A 19,693-nucleotide genomic window follows, 5' to 3' on the forward strand; every position below is an offset into this window, starting at 1 on the left:
AGACTTTACTTATCTTATAAATAAGAGTTCTATGGGTTTTGTTGCCTTTTAATCATAATCATACTCTTATATCTAACATTATATTGCAATTATGAAATCAAGGGTCACACAACTCCAGTTTGGTCGCTGTACGGTCGCTCAGCTATCGCCGTCTAGCAGAAAGGGGGCATTGATAGCGTTTCAACACTGCTGTTTACAATTACTGTTATTCTGCCTGTCAAACTGCGTAGCCATTCTGTATCAGGGATACGTTGTCTTGTTCTCTATGGTTTGTTGTGAATAAACAATCCATCAGGAAACTTTATCTCCATGGTAACAGCTTTAACGTCACCCTTTTTCGTCGAAAGGACATTTTTCCAGGTAACAGCCACGGAATTTCTTATAACACCGTCTGAAGTGGTCGGATCGATTGCATGTGCTCACTGAAGCGTTGCTACAGTCTCAATGCCCACCGTAACCTTATTCTCCCGACAATAAGGTCTATTACTTGGTGTTTGTTGTTTTAAGAAAGGCTGACGTTTTGACAACAGTGACCGTTACGCGACCATGTCAATAAAACACGTCACCCTTCTGTGGCCAATACCACGCTCCAGTGGTTGTAGGTGAACAACATGTTTTTCGCAGTACTCATCTTGTTTGGCATAGCCTTCTGTACGTGCAGACCTTTTTAGAGGGGGGCGTTGATTTGCGATGCTCAGCATGTGGAAGGTGTGCATAGGAGACAGGTTTTCCTTGCGTGAACACTGCACGAAATGGCCTCAGATCCCGGCGGATTCGTACAGGGATTTTTCTGTATTTTAGGCGGATACTGACGGATACAGGCGGATCCAACGTAACTAACGGATCCGACTAAATCCGCACGGGCTTTGGAATATTTTCGGAGGAATTCCTGTACGTATCCGCCGGGATCCGAGGCCATGATATCATGATATGTATATGCCGACCAGAGCTCTAGCGGTCCACGTCACGGTTTTTCAAAAGGTAGTTCATGTGGTAAGCAATCTTGATTTGTCACTTAAGCACTCTGCTTTTAAGTGGCAAACCTTACTCTAGTCTTGGCAAAGAATTTCAAGCGTGGTGATATTTGTGGTTCTTGGCGACCACCATCCAGTCGACAAAAGATTAAAAGCCGTAAGCGAACTTTCCGAAAACTATCTTAGTCTATCATTTTCCCTTCTTTACCATACCAAACGCATATCCTGGAGATTAGAAAGATCGCAGATTAAGGCGAGCTGCTAAAGGGGAGAAATGTTTGCCTGATGTTCGACACTTTTCGTCCAAGTTTAGAAAAGAAAATTATCATCAAATTCATTTATTTGCATCAGGCGCATGGTCCATATCCAACAGACACCGATGCAGAAATCCATAAAACATACATAAACAATATACCAGTAAAACTCCTACCTATATTCTACCAATAACTAAGACATACCAGATAAAATGTTGAAAAGTTGACGTAATGCCGCCAGAAAGTGCTATAGTAGTATGCATCGCAATGAACAAGTAAACTGGTGATATGACTGTCAGGCGACAGAAGGGCAAAAAACAAAAAAAGTTTGCCACGTTTAGTGTCGAAAGTGCATATTAAGCACTTACCGCTGTTGGCAAAGCGGCAACTTAGTTTAAATACAGAGTTATCTATGAAGCGGCAGATCTATCTCATAATTCAGATGAAAATCCTTAACAACTAGCCACACAGAAACAAGCGGACTGAGAACATTGATTTTCAGAAGATATTAAAAGTTACTCACCCCTCTTAAAAACACCCGTCTGTGTTGTTCTTCGTACAGCACGCCTGGTCGAGTTGCGCACGGCTGGAAAATATAAAATGGTCTGTACAGCTGCAGTAGCCAAGTCCCCGTTTTATACTGTTTGGTCTTCATTCTATCAACATGTTTTTTTCCTGTTTCTCGGTAAAAGGAAGTATTTTCCTTCCCACTTCCAGTAAATTTTCATGACACCTGAGAGCACCTAAAAACCTCAAGACCTTTGAAATATTGTTTATTGCATTCTCTGGGCGTAAACGATACACTTGACACGAGGATGTACGACATAGGAGCGGTCGTGTTCAAAAAGGTGTTGACAAGTTACGGCCTGTTTTTATCGTGCGACTTTACCAGGAACCGGGCATGATCACGTGATTATACGTCACGTTACCTTGACCCTTAGTCAGGCTACTATACTGGCATCGGGTGACGCAGGCTTGTTTTTCTTAAGTGGCGGGGAGCTATTACGGTGATTTAAGATTTAGGTGTGTTGTTACCTTAAAAAATGGAGGTGTTTTTCGTGTCACTGTCCGTCTGTGTGCCTGCCTGTCTGTGTCTGTCTGTTTGTGTTCCTGCAGATTTGTGCCCTGGCTTTACAAAGACCTGGCGATGTTTCCTTGACTAAGGAAGTTCCGGCCTTAAGTGACCTACTATTGTTAACCATAGTGACTTTTTTTATTCCGTTACTCTCTTTTGAAATACAAGCAAACAGTCAAGTAATTTCTGATGAAACCGTTGGACCCTAAGTGATCCATTGAATCTATTACCTGGCGCCTTGCTTTAGTCTCTATACCCACTGTATATTTAACCCAGCACGTCGGCAGAACGTAATGCGTATACGGCAATTAAACCTATCATATCTGCCGAGGCTCTTTCGTTCTCTTTGGTCATTGTTGCAGCAGAGTAACAGCCGTTGCATAAGAAATGTCTTTGGACACAACTAAATGAACCTATATACGAGATATTTGCCTTAAATACGCGAACATGACCTTAAACGCGTACGTTCTGCCGACGTGCTCTGTAACCCCATCCCCCCTGCTATCGGGAGATAAGGTTTCCATGTTGTTTGTGGTTGAACGTAAGGAAAACTGTTTTCAAAACAATGTTCGTTCCGAGTTAATGCCAATAAAAGGCGTCACCCTTCGGTCACCTCTGGTGTTTCCTATTGCACTTCTCGGAAGTAACATCGGGGTGGCCTTTCTAGTTAAAGTTAAAGTGACCCGGGCGTCTTGAAGGTGGCGCCCGTCTCCATTTCTATAGCCCTTGGGCCACACACATGTGTGCAAGTCACTACAGCAGGGGGCTGGTCCGCTGGTAGTGATGTGTGTGTTTAACTTCCATACTCTTTCCCAAATGCTGAGTGCTAAGCAGAGAAAGCAGCATGTACCATTTATAAAATCTTTAGTATGACCCGGCCAGGGTTCGAACTCACGACCTACCGTGTGCAAGGCGAGCACTCTACCAACTAGGCCACTGCACCGATAGGATGGCCTTTCTAGTGCTTGTTACAAATTAATGATGTCATCCGTACTACTTAGCCTTAAATACGCGAACACGACCTTAAACGCTTACGTTCTGCCGACGTGCTCCGTAACCCAATCCTCCCGGCCGTCAGGGTCTAAGGTGACATGTTTCTTTGTGGTGGAATGTAATGAAAACTGTTTTCAAAACAGTGACCGTTACGTGTCAATCAATGAAAGACATCACCCATTGATCACCTCAAGGTGTTTCCTGTTGCATTTCTCGGAAATAACTCAGGGAGGTCTTTCTAGTGCTTGTATATATGATATTGAAGACTGGCGAGGATAGCATGCCTTCTTATCAGACATATCTAACCGCCACCTAGTAATAAGCAAGTACTAATGTAAGATCAGGCACATTGATTGACAGAAGTAAAGAGTCACAGCTCCCCCCATGAAGAGGTCTTTACTGCATCGTTAGCTCGATGCAAACGAGCATTGGAACATCAGAGCACAACACTAGTACTAGTACTGCTAAATTTGATTATTAAAATCAAGAGCTGGTGATGTTTCCGTGACCAATAAGTCCTGGCTTTTGTGGACTTCTTGTAAGTTACCTAGAACTGCTGTCACCACCTCTCCATACTTAAAGCACTTGACTTTTGAATGAAATCGTTAAAACATCTTACTCGAAACATAAACTGCTTCCATTGGGAAGATTTTTATCATCAATACCAAAACTAAGATAAAGTTACATGATCACACAAATTGTCATTTTGTTACAGTAGACCGTTATATGATTTCGGTGTCGCATTAAAAAGAAAATGATTAAACGAATGACAAATGTATGTGCTCAACCATAGTTAATAAACAGCAAGCTCTAGTGTTAGCGTAACATTCACGAAAGCCTAAAAAGCCTATCCCGTTATGTATACTCACTGTATCTTGAGGAAGCGTTCTCTTTAATGTATCAACTTAGCAACTCTGTATAAATGTATGTAGTATTACACACATTACTATTATTATATCCACTTTATTGCGAGGACAATCTTCAGTTCCTGAATAAAGCATACACAGCTGTGTTAATAGCATAATCAGAGCCATTTTACATCACAAGTCTAAATTCTAGTCTAATGTTCACTACGTTCAGATGGGGCCAGAGGTCCCGGATGTGTAACTCCTATCAGACCTATTTGCCGCCTCCTGAAACAGAAAATATGAGAGTTGTTTAGAAATGAACAAACTATCCTACGGTTAGCCATTTGTAATCGCTTTACTTGCAAATTTGTCACTATAGCTACTATTCTATTACTTTCTATGCAAAGCCAAACTTCAATTCTATTCTATGATTCTATGAATATCACAGCCTGGCTTCATTTTATCCTATTTCATGTTCAAAAACAGTTTCCTAACCTTTCTCACAGTACGCCTCCCTGCCGCACTGTGCACAGCGGCCCGGCACGCCGTTGGTGCACGGGCAGCCCCGGTTCTGACAGCAGGGGCAGGTCAGGTTGGGGCCGCTGTCTCTGGGACACTGACATCCGGACTCAGACAGCGTCCAGCCGTCAATCCCAGCTGTAAAGAAAAATTTTACAACGTAGTTTCTATTCTTATAAGATGCAGCAAGTATATATGTTTGAAAAACAACAACAAAGAAACAAACAAAAAAACAAAAAGATTAATAGACGAATAGATCAATATTGTTATAAAGAGATGAACTGCCTGAACGAGTCAGTCCAAAGTTCCAGTGAATCCCATTTATAGTTAAAGAACAGGTTATCTCTTCATAATATATATGTATATGTATATGTATATGTATATGTATATGTATATTATATACATAGAGAGAGAGAGATGTGTGTGTGTGTGTGTTGTGTGTGTGTGTTAGTGTGTGTGTCATCTCAACTCAGATGAACTTTAATGCTAGACTAGATAAATAGATAGGCAAATAGGAACTTACTATCGTCCAGAACTCCACACATGTGCCCATACCCACACCGCACACACTGGTCAGGGTGCTCCTGCAAAGTGACAAACAAAGGTTTGCATTGTTTTGAGAGCCCAGTTTCAGTAGGTGATGTTTGAAGGTTCATTTTCTACCTCAGGTATTCAAAAGTGGTTGTGATGTAGTTATTACTTTTGAGACGTCTTTAGAATGTAAGACTCATTACATCCCATTTCCACTGGAGGCCGCGACCGATCTGCGACCGATCTGCGACGGCCAAGCGACCAAATAATTTAGGTCGAACTAGTTTTACGTTTTGTGTTCTTTGTGCATTTCGCTTTTTTTTTTGTACTTTATACTTTTACATCATATTCCACCTATTAAACAAAAGGTCACATAAATGAAATGCTGGTCAACCCCCGGTACCACTCCATTTTCTCCCTACATACCGCGAAATAAAATAATAAAAACATTTTTGCATTTACAGTACTAAACTGAGTAGTATTGCTTACCTGGGTGCACTGACAGCCTCCATCCACACAACAGGCGCAGTCGAACCGGGAGTAGTCAAAGTAGCACTGGCAGCCGGTAGTGTTCTTCGTCCAGTGGTCCCGAGATTGAGCAAGCCTCTCTTTAATGTCTGGGAACAATAAGGTGTAACGTCACATATAAAGCCCCCCTCTCACTGGTCCCGCGGCACGCTGGCGGCGTCGCTGCGTCCTAAACTGGGAATATCATTCAAAACGTACAAGTATGACCAAAACAACAAAGCTTGAAAAGACTCGTTTTTTGGCGATGAAATTCGTTGAGTGCTTTGTCGATTCTATCGGCCGCAACGACGCCGCCAGCGTGTCGCGGGTCCAATGAGAGGGGGGCTTAACTGGAATGTGTGCAAGTTGCTTGGGTAACTTTAGTATTGTATATCTCATTACCCGAATTAAGTTTTGACCTTCATCGAGGTATAAGATGTGCATGTGCTCGTTGATAACTAACCTATGGTACAGATTTAGGTTTTACTACACCCAAACACATTACCTGGATCCAATGTTGACCTTATTTGGAAAGGACATTTTTTTTGCCATTCATCAATAGATTTATTGGCTTATATATACGTCTTTAATAGTAATAGGTAATACACAAAATTTACGAATAACACCACTGGCTTAGTGATGAATACTATGGAAATTTAAACTGTAATTTACATGTAATTTACCACTGCAGATTAACTTTCACGTTATATAGTCACCAATTTCGCAGTAGGTCCCGTCAAATCCTGGGGAGCATTGGCACTTATTGGGGGCAGTGCAGTTCCCTTCCGCGGCGCAAGGCGGATCACAGACAGCTGCAACAAAAAGCCCAAAAGATATGATCGTGTACTACAGCAACACATTATTATACTAACCATCTTCACCGTTTATTAGAATTTAAATGAACAAGTAACCCGTCTAGTGTGTACTCTCGAAATTTGGGCATATCTTAATTAAGATGGTACTTTTAACATTGATTAGCCATAGATAGCAACATCAAACGGGGGTAGCTACATGTACATATCTTTGGACATAAACAGCCAATACGCACACGTCCACCTCAGCACGCAGAAGCTGTCTTTCGTTTTATCAAAGTCAACTTTCATGCAGCCAGACAAACTGACGATATGATGAAATGTGACCCACATCCCTGACGGGACCTCGGGTATAATCTCGGACGATTCGTGCAACTGCACGGCGGCCTCGTCACAGCACACATTTTTGGCCAAGCACTCCGGATCACCCCTACTCTTCTCGATAAGTGTGTTGGGTTCTTTTACATGCAAAGGTTTGACGCTTGAGGCTTATGCCCGAAGCTCCCTCATACACGGGGCCACTGGCTTTACGTCACCATCCGAAATGACGAATGTAATCCCTTACACAATAAGGAAGGAAAAAGACTGCTGGTTCGAATGACTCACGTTCGCAGTGTCTGGGTTCCTCAGGGATTAACTCGTACCCGTCCTCACACAGACACCGGAACCCTCCCTCAGAGTTCTCACACATCTGCTCACACGGGGGCTCCGCCGCAGCGCACTCGTCAATGTCTGTAAAACGTCAAACAGACAAACTTTTTGTGAATGGTTTCATCATGTAGGTAACTCATTTTGATACAATACAGTTAAGTGTCAAAAGTTAAGTATAACGTCAAACCCGACAGCGTATCCAGATACGCGAGCCGGATTGCGTTCATACCAGGGTTCAATCCGCAGCGAATCCAGATAAAGCCACCTCCAGATGTGGATACGGCGTATCCGGATATATCCAGATTCTTATCCGGATTCGGACCGTTTATAGAATCTGATCTTTATACTAGGCTTCACGAATCCGGAGCTACCCCGAATCTGGATATATCCGGATACGCGAAGCCTAGCATGAACCTAAGTCAAACACGACAACAGGGAGGCCAAGGATTAAAACCGTAAGCGCAGCTTTCCCTTGGCGACCCTCGCCCAATGTACTCAGCCCTCCTCACCGCTGCATGTCTTTCCGTTCCTGTCCAGCTCATAGCCGTCCCCACAGCCACAGCTGTACCCGCCGTGAGAGTTCAGACACTGCTGCTGGCACCCGTGGTCACTCGCCAAGCACTCGTCATGGTCTGGGGTTAGGGGAAAAAACGGTTATATTGTATCTGACCCTGACCCCTTTCCTCGTGACCTCAATGAAAAGCGACGACCAGCTTGAAAAAAACAAAGGTCAAACAAAAAACATGGACCCCCTTATACATGTACGTACCTGAACATCCTCGCTCGTCGCTATCCAGCACGAAGCCCTGTCGGCAAGAGCAGGCGTAGCTTCCCACGGTGTTGTTACAGGCGTGGTCACAGCCTCCGTTGGCGCTGGAGCATTCATCCTTGTCTGTCAGTCACCCAAACATGAACATTTTGGAAATAGTTTTAAAATTGTGCCATTGTGACGATTTTTAGTTCCAAATTGAATATTTCGTATACGTTGATGAATTTGTCATATGATGTGTCGTGGGCTATTGACTAGATTTTTCCTCCAATGAGATTTTTATAGCACTGTAATACTACTAATAGTTGCACTGCGCCATTTTAGATAAATCGGAGCAAAAAAAACTTTCACATTTATTCTGACGAGATCCGTCGTCAACTCTTTGAACCAAACATGACCATTTTTTTTCTGATAGATTTCCGATACACAGCAATACTCAGAGAACCTACTTCATGCAGGGTACAGACAGATGTTAACTACGCATGCGCATGAGCATGCGCGGAAATGACAAATTCCTATCAATCTTTGGGGTGGGTGTTTTTGCAACTGAACATATACTATACTATTAGGCTCACCAGAATCACAGGAGCAAAAAATCAAAGACAGTTTGAGGACAGAGGTAAAACCAGCCCACGCTTACCATTCTCGCAGCAGGTTCCAGTATATCCCGGTTCACACACACAGCTGGTGCCGGACACAGAGCCATTATTGTAGCACACCCTGTTACAGGCCCGAGTCTGCCTGCTCGGCCCACTACAGCCACTGCCTCCACACTGGGCGTTGGCAGCAACGGATCTAGTATTGTAGTAATCAATAAGAAAAAATCATGAAGTTACATAGAATATATGAAATTGTTTCCAGCTACATTTGAGGAAAAGTCACTAAGTTTGGTGGCTCTAGCATAAGCCGTCTAGCATTATGCGACATGAAAGTTGACTCGGGCCTAAAAAGCCCTCGGTCTATATAAGGTTAAAAATGGTTAGACATTACCACCATGGCTTCAGTGTACACTTTATCAAAAGATAATCTAAGATAAATAAACAATGGTTCTGGACGAAACGCGAGGTGAGATGACCATTCCGTTTAGGCACATTTGCAGTAAAAACAGGTAGAAGAAAGTCACAACTGATAATGATATTCGTACTTATTACAAATATATATGACAGCAACCCGAAAAAAGGAGCTAAGAGTACTCAACACGATCAACTGTAAAAGACAGGTTTCAGAATCGACATATGATTTGTATATTGCCTACATAGAATAACGAATACGTCGAAGAAAATACCATTTGGAAAGATTACAAATCAGCTTTACGCCCCTACCTGGCCTGGATACAAGACCTTATCCAGACCAGGATAAACTGGCCTGGGTAAGTTTTCTAAAGGCCCCCTCTCATTGGGCTGCGGTACTGTGGCGGTAGCGTGCGGTAGCTTGGAAATGGCTACCGCCGCAGTGCCGTGCACAGACCTCGGCGTACCGTCCTAGTGACGTCTCAGTGCCGTACCAGTGCCGGTCCACACCGCCGGCGTGCCGGTTGAAATGGCGATTTTTTTCAAATTTTGAAAAAAAACGCAAGTGGCAAAGTGCCGCGCGCTCGCCGGGAGCTTACCGGGAGCTCACCGCGCGCGCTATTGTGTAAAAAGGGATATGTCAGTTTCAAGGTTATACGTATATTCTATAACATGTTACCTTTGTTGTACCAAGTGTCATAAGTGAAAATCTTTTTATCATTTGAAATCAGTTTTTGATGCATTTTTTATTGATTTTGCATTGTTTTTTGATCCATTAACAGCTAGCACTGCGATTTCTGATTAATTGAAATCACTACCATCAAAATACAATCGGTTTATTTCCCTAGCTATTGATCTGTTTAACCCTCATCCGACCGACACATTTTTGCGACAAATCTGGCCGTATGGGGTCCAAACGGACCCCATTTTGCTTTGCCCCCTAAATATATTTCTGGTGGATCTTATTGTAGTTATTATGCATATCCTGTTACAATAATCTATGGAGAATATTTTGACAAGTTTTGGTGTTGATGATTAATGTCATTATCATAATTTATGCTGAAAATGAGGAGAACCCGCATTTTCCTATAACCATATCTAGACTGGGGGGGCAAAAAAAGGGCCCGCGACAACTTTGACATCGTATAACTGCCGAATGACGTATGCTAAGCCTACCATACTTGGTGACTTTTCCTAAAATTTAGTTAGCAACAATTCCATGATAATAGTTTGAGTTTATCATTTTTCCTGTTGCCATGGCAACGGGTTTCTGACAGGCATTTTATACAAAAAGTCACTAATTTTTTAAAAACAATGATATTTCTCAGGTTTTCTTGCTCAACCACACTAGTTTTCCAACATGTATACCATCATATGTATTTAGATGTAACTTTCATGATTTATTATTCATAATTTATGCTAATTTGATTACGTAATCGCTAAAAATCCAAGATGGCGGACAAGATGTTTATTTTAGGTATAAACATGCTTTTTGCCTTCAAATCCGTCACTACCTGGTATTTTCTTAACCAGAAACATTCAGATTAACGTTTCCGGTCTCTCTCTTTTGTGATTTGGAGTCATAAATGGAAAAAATGTAATTCAAAAATTTCAAAATGGCCGATCCAAGATGGCGGATCCCAGGGATCGCTAACGACACATGACGTCATTCTATGACGTCATTTTTACGTCAACGTAATCGCCATTGACGTTGTATGCCTTGGCATACCTTAAAATCAATAATACACTCAATTTTGTTTAATACCTTTCAATATTATGGAACTTCCCTATTTAGCCTATAAAATCACATCGATGACGTCATAATTACGTAATATTACGTCATAACGTCACAAAATTTACAGAAATTATAAAACTTAACGTGAATATCACTCCCTCCAAATTTGGTAAGAATACATTATACCGTTTGGAAGTTATGAGGAATTTTGTTTCTAATTACGTAATAAACAATGCGAAATAATCTGGGGTCCGTTTGGACCCCAGCCGACAACACGCACACTTTAGAGTATAACTTCCGCAAAAATTGGCCAATCCCGGTAAAAATTTCTCAGGAGTTGTAAGACATGTATATGAACAAACTCATGGAAGGAGTTTTTTCTCCAACGAAAAATGTTGATATGGCACACATTAAAACATGCCTGGGGTCCAAAAGGACCCCATACGGTCGGATGAGGGTTAAGAGTTTGGTTAAACCTATCTTACTGCATTGTAGTGAGGTTGATGATTGCAGCTGTAGAACTTCTGATATTTTCATTGGGATAATGTTTTATCACACTTGAAATTAGATCATTGTACATTTATTCCAGTACGGAAGTTGGTAGACTAGTCGCTCAGGAAAGGAATCAGACCACTCGTCTACATGCACTCGCCCCGCTCTTGTGCCATTCAAGAAATACAGTACAGTGATAAACTGAACTTGATATACCAGTCAGACACTGTATCGCAAATTCTACTCAATGTTTCGCCGTAAGGGGTGAATTGGAGGAATTCCTATTGATCGTTGATCGTCAAACACAGTTGATTAGATACTCTCGCCAAGATTAAATAATTTACCTACTAACAGGTTTATTTAAAAAACATACGACACTTCAAAATTCGGGGAAGAAAATGACTGTCAATACCAACCGTTTTGGATATACATTTAAAGAAAGTGTGAAACTCACGTTTCTCCCTGGCTGGAGGGAACCACTTAGAAATATCAGTAAACTCCACAAATTTTATAAAATCAAAAATCACTTTAGCAGGGAAGACTTTATCACATCAATTCATAATGAACCGTTTCTAAGAAGTAACTACACTGAGAATCAGCGCACGTTGTCTAGAAGTTGAAAAAGATCGACACCACAACACACCAGGCACTCACAGATTGTGTCCCACATGTAACGAAAATATTGAAGATAAATTGCAATTTGTGATGGCCATGGCCTGTCCCACTTATGGCAAAGAGAGAGATGCGCTGCAAAGTATTACTATTAAGACTAACTTCACCAAATCTGGTACACATAACGATGTATTGTTGTCATGTCCAACTCCTATACCACCTACATAGGTCAATTTCATTATACTTATACCTAAAAGCGAGGGAAAAAATAATCCCTACATGGCTTTATTGTAATTCATGCACTGTTATCGATTATGTTTTGTACTTATAATTGTAGGATAGGCTAGCCTTGCAGTATTGTTGATTTAGTGTTGTACCATATACGATGGTCGAACAATAAAGTTCAATAACTTGCTCATCTAAGATTCAAACGCAAATGCGCCGCACGTCAGTGAGAGTGCAAATGAGAATTGGTGAAAGAAACGCGACGGTGCCGTAAAAATCTGCCGTGGCAGTGCCGCCGCAGTGCCGGAGCCCAATGAGAGGGGGCCTTAAACAATATCAACCCCTTTTGGCTGGGAGAGCGCATCATACGCAATAAACAGTTGGCACCCGGTCTCTCTTGGCAGCCGATCGGTGATATTAATGCCGCTTAGATGATTAGGGGCCGTGTGCTCCCTGTGGTGGCGGGGCAAGTTGCTTCCCCTGCCGAAGGATTAGCGACTGTAGCGCGGTGGTCTGGTACCCAGGCTAGCCCCTACCTAGCCTGTATGTCAGACCCTAATCTCTAAAATATCTATCGTGTGGGTAGATAGATATTTTAGAGATTGGGGGTCTGGCATCCACATTGACCACAATCGTCGATCGCGTTTGGAATTCTTATCACCTTTATTTATGGCTGCAGTCAGATCTTTGTAAGAAGTACGAATATCATTATCAGTAGAGGTCAGACCCCCAATCTCTAAAATATCTATCGTGTGTGGGTAGATGGATATTTTATAGAGATTGGAGATCTGGTACCCAGGCTAGCCCCTACCGTGTTCTGTACTGGATCCCGTGCGGTCCGCATGTTGTAGAACAGCTGGACCAGCCGGACCAGCCGCCCCATCGGCAGTGGACGACGGGACATCTCCTGCGGCGGCGGCGACGCCATGACTCCGACCCGTCCGGCCACAGCATCAGCACCACCACCAGCAGAACTAGGATGGTCCTGGGCAGCATTGTGGTTTTTGGTTACCTGGAGTAAAAATGCATTCGTCTCTCAAATGGGCAATGTGGTCTTGTGGTTAGGGTTGTTGACGTAGAGTCTAAAGTTCTGGGTTCGAATCCCTAGCAGGCCCTGAAATTGTGTTCTCGGATGGGACGTAAAGCCGGAGGAGCACCACACCACGAGCAAGTTAAAGAACCCACCACACTTATCGAAAAGAGAAGAGGTCATTCTCGGTATGAGTAGATCAAATTGATCTATCTGGTCTGACAAAAAAAATTGATGCATTGATGTGTTACACGGTTTACCGGTCAGGACGAAAAAAAAGAACATCCCGTCACCCTCACTTCAAATACGCGTCCATTCATAACACTGAACAAATACACAGACTGGTGTGTGTGGTGGTCGTGTAAGCACCGTGGCACACCTGTGTTACTGCGGAAATTCAATCATTAGTTAATTCGTCACGAAAACTACGTTACGTCCCCGCAAACTCAAATAATTATCATTTTCTCGCGGTGCTTAGCTTGTTTCCCTTGTACTCACTAGCATCGGACCTGTTTATGCCGTCATTTAACTGGCGGCATACTGTTATTTGGTGGGGCATGTGGCAAGCAATATTGATCTGTAACTTCTACACTCTGCTTTTATCATAATAAAAATGTGAAACTTACTCAAGTCTTCGCCAATACTTTCATACATGATAATATCTGTTCATGTAGGCGACCGTTTAACCATTCAGCCGACAAAGAGTCAAGCCGTAAGCAAACTTTCACGAAAGCTATACGGCTACACTTTTGTCTTCCCTGCCATCCCCATCGCCATGATCGCATACTAGTATCGTGGCGATTAGGAATAGCAGCTAAAAGCAAGCTGCTAACTCAAAGGAAAAAGTCTAAGACAAATCTTCGATGGTCGTAAACAAGAACAAAAGCCGTCCTCATTGACAGGGACGAAAATATTGTATATTGCCTCCGCGAAGCTTTTTTTGAGATTGATTCCGTTTGATCTTAAAATAGAATTTGAAAGCACCACGCAAGTGTAAACAATGGTCCGAAGCCATTGCGCACAATGCCTTTATCTATGAAACGATAGATCTATTTCATAATATATATGAGAGGCCTAACCAACTTGGCCCACAGAAATACATGGACGGAAATGAACATTATAATTGTTTTTCCAAAACATGTAAAACATGTGACTAACCTCTGGAACGTCCTTACTCCCACTTTATGTCTGACTGCACAGTCCAACTACCCGAGGTGCGCACGGTTGGGAAATACAGAACCGTCTGTCCGACTGAACAAGCCAAACCCCTTTTTATACTCTTGGGTCTATATCCTATTATCGTGTCTTTTCTTCCGCTTCCGTAAAACAAATTATTTTCCTTCCCACGTCTATTGAGTTTTCATGAAACCTGAGAGCGTATTACAAGTCTATTTACAACTGACCTAAATCCCTTAAAACACCGTTTACCGCATGGTCTGAGCGTCTTAAGCATTGTACGTACAACACAGAATCAAACAAGAGTTCGGAGACCTCATACCTCCATGAAGTATTTAATAATAATAATTTTATTTGCAAGTTCTTGCCAGAGGGCTAATTGCAACATGAAACAATACATAGCAAGGGTATACTGTGCAGATAGTGCGAGTTAACAATGTTGACTAGTAGAACACATGGCTATTCTAAAAACTACAACGGAATACAATCTACGCTTTTTGGGTTTGACTTCTTTTTTGGAAGCAGTGGAAGACGAAGTGTCCCACTTTTTTTTGTAATGAGTGGGTTTTGGGAGGTTAACAAGGTTCTAGTTTTATTTTCATCAGTAAACGTTTGGAAATTGTGGTAAGTTATGGAAGCTTCTTTAAAAATCTCTTTTCTTTCCCGATCATTGAAGGGGCAATTTGAGATAAAATGTTTTTCGTCTTCCACTGCTTTTGACATACAGTAGTTACATAATCTTTCCCCCATAGGTAACTTTTTGTAACGCCCTTTCTACAATTTCTTTAATAAGTTAGTTCGGACCCTTGAGGCGCAGTAACACACATAGGGCAACAAGTTTCTTTGCTATTTCAGTAGTAGGGGATACTGTATTGAGTATAACATTATCGGAGCAGAGCAGACGGGAAACAAAAGAGTGCGACAGTTTCCGAAGTCTGGCATCAAACGTATCGAGTCTGTTGTTCACCCCGACCAATCGAATCACGTGAATCGCATTGAAACTCAGATTCGTATCAGCCATTTCCCGACAAATCGCTTTCTAACTTGATTGAAAGTGACCGCGATTTAACTTCTAGTTTCTACTACTTTTCTCTAAACGTTAAATCGCGGTCACTTTCAGTCACTTCCAGAGTGCCAAAATTGTCAATCTGAAAACGTCTTTTGGAAGCTGACATCTTCCACCATCTCACTGGCGAGTTTGTTTTGTCAGATTTAGTCGTTAACGCTAGTTAGAAAGCGATTTGTCGGGAAATGGCTGATACGAATCTGAGTTTCAATGCGATTCACGTGATTCGATTGGTCGGGGTGTTGTCAGCAAATAGCCAACTAGTACTAGACTGCCTACTCACGCCAAACATCAATCTCAGAGCGCTGTGATGTGCCATGTTATGGCCGTGTTATTGGGGGATCATGTTTACATTATATATAGACCTTCGGTCATGGCAAAATCTCACCTATTATCAATCCAAGCCACAAATAATCAACGTCAGTTTATAAGAAGCAATTACGCTAAAAATGACAGAAGAATGTTATCTAGAGATATCTAAAGTATGTAATACAAATATATTCATTATGTCAAGCCATGGTCTAGTATACGATTATCATATCACAAGTACTATTTGACTTCTTAGCAAATATGTACATACATAGTGAGCGTATATTATGTATGTCTGAAAGGTGCATGAGTGTCAAATACATTCGAATTGTAAAATCTGTTCATCACGGTTAGGCTTTGTCAAATGTTGTTTATCAAACGAAAATAGTTTTAGAATTGCTTACAACGTTACAGTGTTTCCTTATTGTCTAAAGTATATTGTAAAGCACATTGCATAGCATAAAAACTCCCTTCAAGCAATACTACTGTTTGGAAAAGTGTTCCACATGGTTAGCGGTTGTCATGATCTTCTTGAAAATGTTGTTTGCAATTTTTATGACGATTACGACAATTAGGAAGCATCCTGTGACTTTGAGGGCGATAAGATACGGAGACGGCTGGCTGTCTGGAGTCCTGCCGCTGTGTGACGACACGTCACTTCCTGGAGGAGCATAGTAGTTTATTAAATGACAGGTAAAGGTATATTTAATTAAAGAAATCTGAAGCAATGTTTTGTGTCACATATAGTATTTTAATGGCTTATCTGTCTATCACTATAATACTTCATCTTGCATCTTCCAACTTAAACGTAATTCCTACACAAAGAAAATTTGGGCAAGTCCAATTTGTTAGTGTTGGAAATTACAATTCAACTTAGATCCAGAATGACTGCTATGGCCACATATGAACTTTTAAGTGAATAATATATGAAACTAATGATATTAATAATTGTCAAATGGGTAGTCTAACTGTCCTTCTCACATGCATGTTCCGTCTGTTTCTACGTACTTGCAATTAGCCTTCGGACATGAACTTGCAAATGAACTTTCTAGTATTAAAGGGAAAATACTTGCCGCCTCTGCAGCAGGGCCCAGTGTACCCCGGTGTACACCTACAGCGTTTGCCAGACACGTTGCCTCCGTTGTAGCAGATTCTGTTGCAGGCCCGACTCTCGACGCTCGAACCGCTACAGCCACTGCCTCCACACTGGAGGGAGGTAGCAACGGATCTAGTGGACAAAAGTAGATGCATAAACACAACGGTTTTGATTCATATGAAGCATGTGTTTTTATTTCAATTGCAATATTATTGCAATTTAAACGAAGTTAGAAGCATGAATGAATGACATTTATCAACAAACATCAAGAGACTGAGGACGACGCATGGCGCTTTTTCGATAGCTAGTAGTGCATTTCCCGCCAATGACACCGAGACACCACTACAGTTATGTTTTTTCTATAAGTTTGCGGGGCTTTAACGTGAGATTTTACGAGAAATTCAGGCTTGATGCTCTGGCATCCCCCATACACGTGGCCGACATTTTTCACTACAACCCGTACACATACGAATAACCGCGTAAAAACAAAACCAAAAGGTAACATCCCTGACACGTTGCCCCAAAACTACCCATGTACACGTCGTATGACATCATCACAATGGACCTTTGAAAATTAGTATTACTGGGGTGTTTGTTGAAGTAAGAGTGTTATATTTGGATATTTGTAAACTGCCATGACCACAAAAACCTACCGCTCCAAACACATATCAACAAACTTTAGACGTAAATCTAATACAAAATATTAACTGGCGGTATCATACACGGAGTTAATGAACACAAAATGTGAAAGGGGCCGGGGGTAATAAAAAAGTCAGGAATCCTCCCGAAGGGATACATCTAGGTTGTCCTCGTTTACACTAAGGTACGTGTAAGATATGCCTACCTTGTTCTGACCTTAGTACCTGAAGCACCACAAGATGTGGAGCAGCTAGACCAGCTTCCCCACCGGCCCCACCGGCAATGGACGACGGTACAACTTCCCTGGCGCGGGCGAAGCCATACGGTCGACCCGTCGGACCACAGCATCAGCCCCAACAGCAGAACTAGGACGGACCTGGACAGCATGGTAGCCTTCCGTTTGATAGTGTAATTCTATATCTCAGAAGAGTGGTCAGTTTTCTGATAAAAAGTACGCAGAATAACCAGACTAGTATTTACCAGAAAAACGTACGTTAGAGAAGGGTATTCGTGTATGAACACCAGGACGACGACTTCCTGTCAAAAATGAAACCTGATTAGGTTTAATTTGTCCCTCCCAGGACTTGTGTCAATATCACCTGCTACTTTTGATTTGTATATTTACTGCTTCACAGTTTGATTTTGCAGTTTACAATGATGTATCCCCATAAAGGCTCAACTTCAACTGTATTGTTTTGTTAGAAAGCCTTTCGCCTTGACGATGAACCAGAACTTGTCTCCTGACATGGTGTGACCAAGCTTTGCTGCGGTTAGCGTAGCGGTACCCAATGTCGTCTTGCAAGGATCTATCAAACACTGAGTTTTCCTATAAAAGACATCTGTGTTATGTACGACACAGGCACGACGGAATGCCACACGTTTGCAGTCGTACGTCGATCGTGCGTGGAATGTGACCGATGTCATCAATCCAGATGTTTTGCCCCGACAAATACCGCCCCACGAGACCGCCAGATCGTCGCTCTTCGTAGATAGCGCCCATGCTCCACGCACGCGCAGTACCCCACGGAGCAAAAGTCTGACGCGGCAGAATATTTGTCGTCACACCGGGTCCTAGAGTAGAAAATGGCGCAAAAAACAAACCTAAGGGGAGGGACCAGCTAATAGAGTTGCGCAGCAGAGTACACTGTGCATACCCTTTAGTATTTTGCTTACTTATTTTTGAAATAATTTTTTTCCTGGGCAAATGTTGGTCGGAATTGTCCAGTTTTCTGCTAACAGGAGGACAGAATAATGTGAATTTTTGAAATTTGGCCAAAATAGGTGATTTTTGTCATGTTTTGATCTCTGATTGACCTCTGAACCCTTCTCTTATGGTTGGACTGATATATTAGGATGGGGGGTGGGGGGTGGTGGGGTGAAATCCTGGTCTCATCTGAAACTTCTGTCTTTAGAATGCTGGAGTTGAACTTCTGCTTTTTTTACCTTAAGCAACCTGACAAATTCAGCTTTGCAGGGGTGGTAAAGATTTGAGGTTTGAAATGTAGATACATGTGTTTTAAAGTGATTGTTTTTCATGGCTTAACCAAGTGTGACATATGAAAGTCCATTTGGAGATCCCTCCCCCTAAGCTTCCGCTTGGAGATGATATACTGCAATAAATGGCGGGATCGCAAGATGGGGTTAATAACGGGAGGGTTAACATGGTCCTGTATGCACAGGAGGACTAAGGTCAAAGGTAAACATGGCCCCCCGATAACAGAGCCATGGCTCAGTAAAACATCTAAAAGGCACTTGTTCAACATTTGTTGCTGACGGTTTGCTGAATAGACAGGTTTGTTGTTTAAACAAACGTTTAAACAAATACCATTCGAAACTGATATGCTGTGACCATGATCAATTACTCGACTCAAATATCCTCTCAAGGATAGTATGACATCGCTCAAAAAAAAGGGACGGGGCGGCTAGGTTTGATACGGGTGGCATTTATTGTCAATTAGCAAAGCCATAACCATATAAAGATACATTCCGTGTACCTTGGCTATGTACATAAACAAACGCACTCACACTATGTATCATAATTGTAACAGCGCAAGCGTATGCTGTAGACGAAGCATTTTTAATATGTTAAAATCTGAATATAAGAACACATCACTGACATAACTTTGGATTGATAATGCCAAGCTAGCCAACAATCTAAGAGAGCCATTTTCTATCAAAGTGAACAAAAATAGCGTCATGCGCACCAAGCACATGGTCTGTCAGTCATAAACACGAACGTAGAACATTGGCTGCCTCAGTTTCCAGGTATGCTAACGTTAATCAAGATCCATAATGCTGACTTAGCCCTATAGCCACTCAATTCGGGCGCCGCCGATAGCGGTTTAAACCATGCCGCTGCTACTGGTTGCA

General features: G+C 42.1%; 1 protein-coding gene across 1 annotated transcript; it reads right to left on the reverse strand.

The window, feature by feature from the left end:
• Positions 1 to 4,415: 4,415 nt before the first annotated feature.
• Positions 4,416 to 13,003, reverse strand: LOC136426539 (matrilin-2-like). The gene is made up of 10 exons (XM_066415207.1): positions 12,819 to 13,003; positions 8,574 to 8,728; positions 7,934 to 8,056; positions 7,674 to 7,796; positions 7,120 to 7,245; positions 6,418 to 6,513; positions 5,684 to 5,811; positions 5,187 to 5,247; positions 4,640 to 4,801; positions 4,416 to 4,429 (listed from the first exon to the last, which is right to left on the reverse strand). Exons 1-10 carry the CDS (start codon positions 13,001 to 13,003, stop codon positions 4,416 to 4,418), a joined length of 1,173 nt encoding a protein of 390 aa, XP_066271304.1.
• Positions 13,004 to 19,693: the final 6,690 nt, after the last annotated feature.

Source organism: Branchiostoma lanceolatum, chromosome 1 (assembly GCF_035083965.1).
Source record: "Branchiostoma lanceolatum isolate klBraLanc5 chromosome 1, klBraLanc5.hap2, whole genome shotgun sequence".
NCBI classification, from domain to species: domain Eukaryota; kingdom Metazoa; phylum Chordata; class Leptocardii; order Amphioxiformes; family Branchiostomatidae; genus Branchiostoma; species Branchiostoma lanceolatum.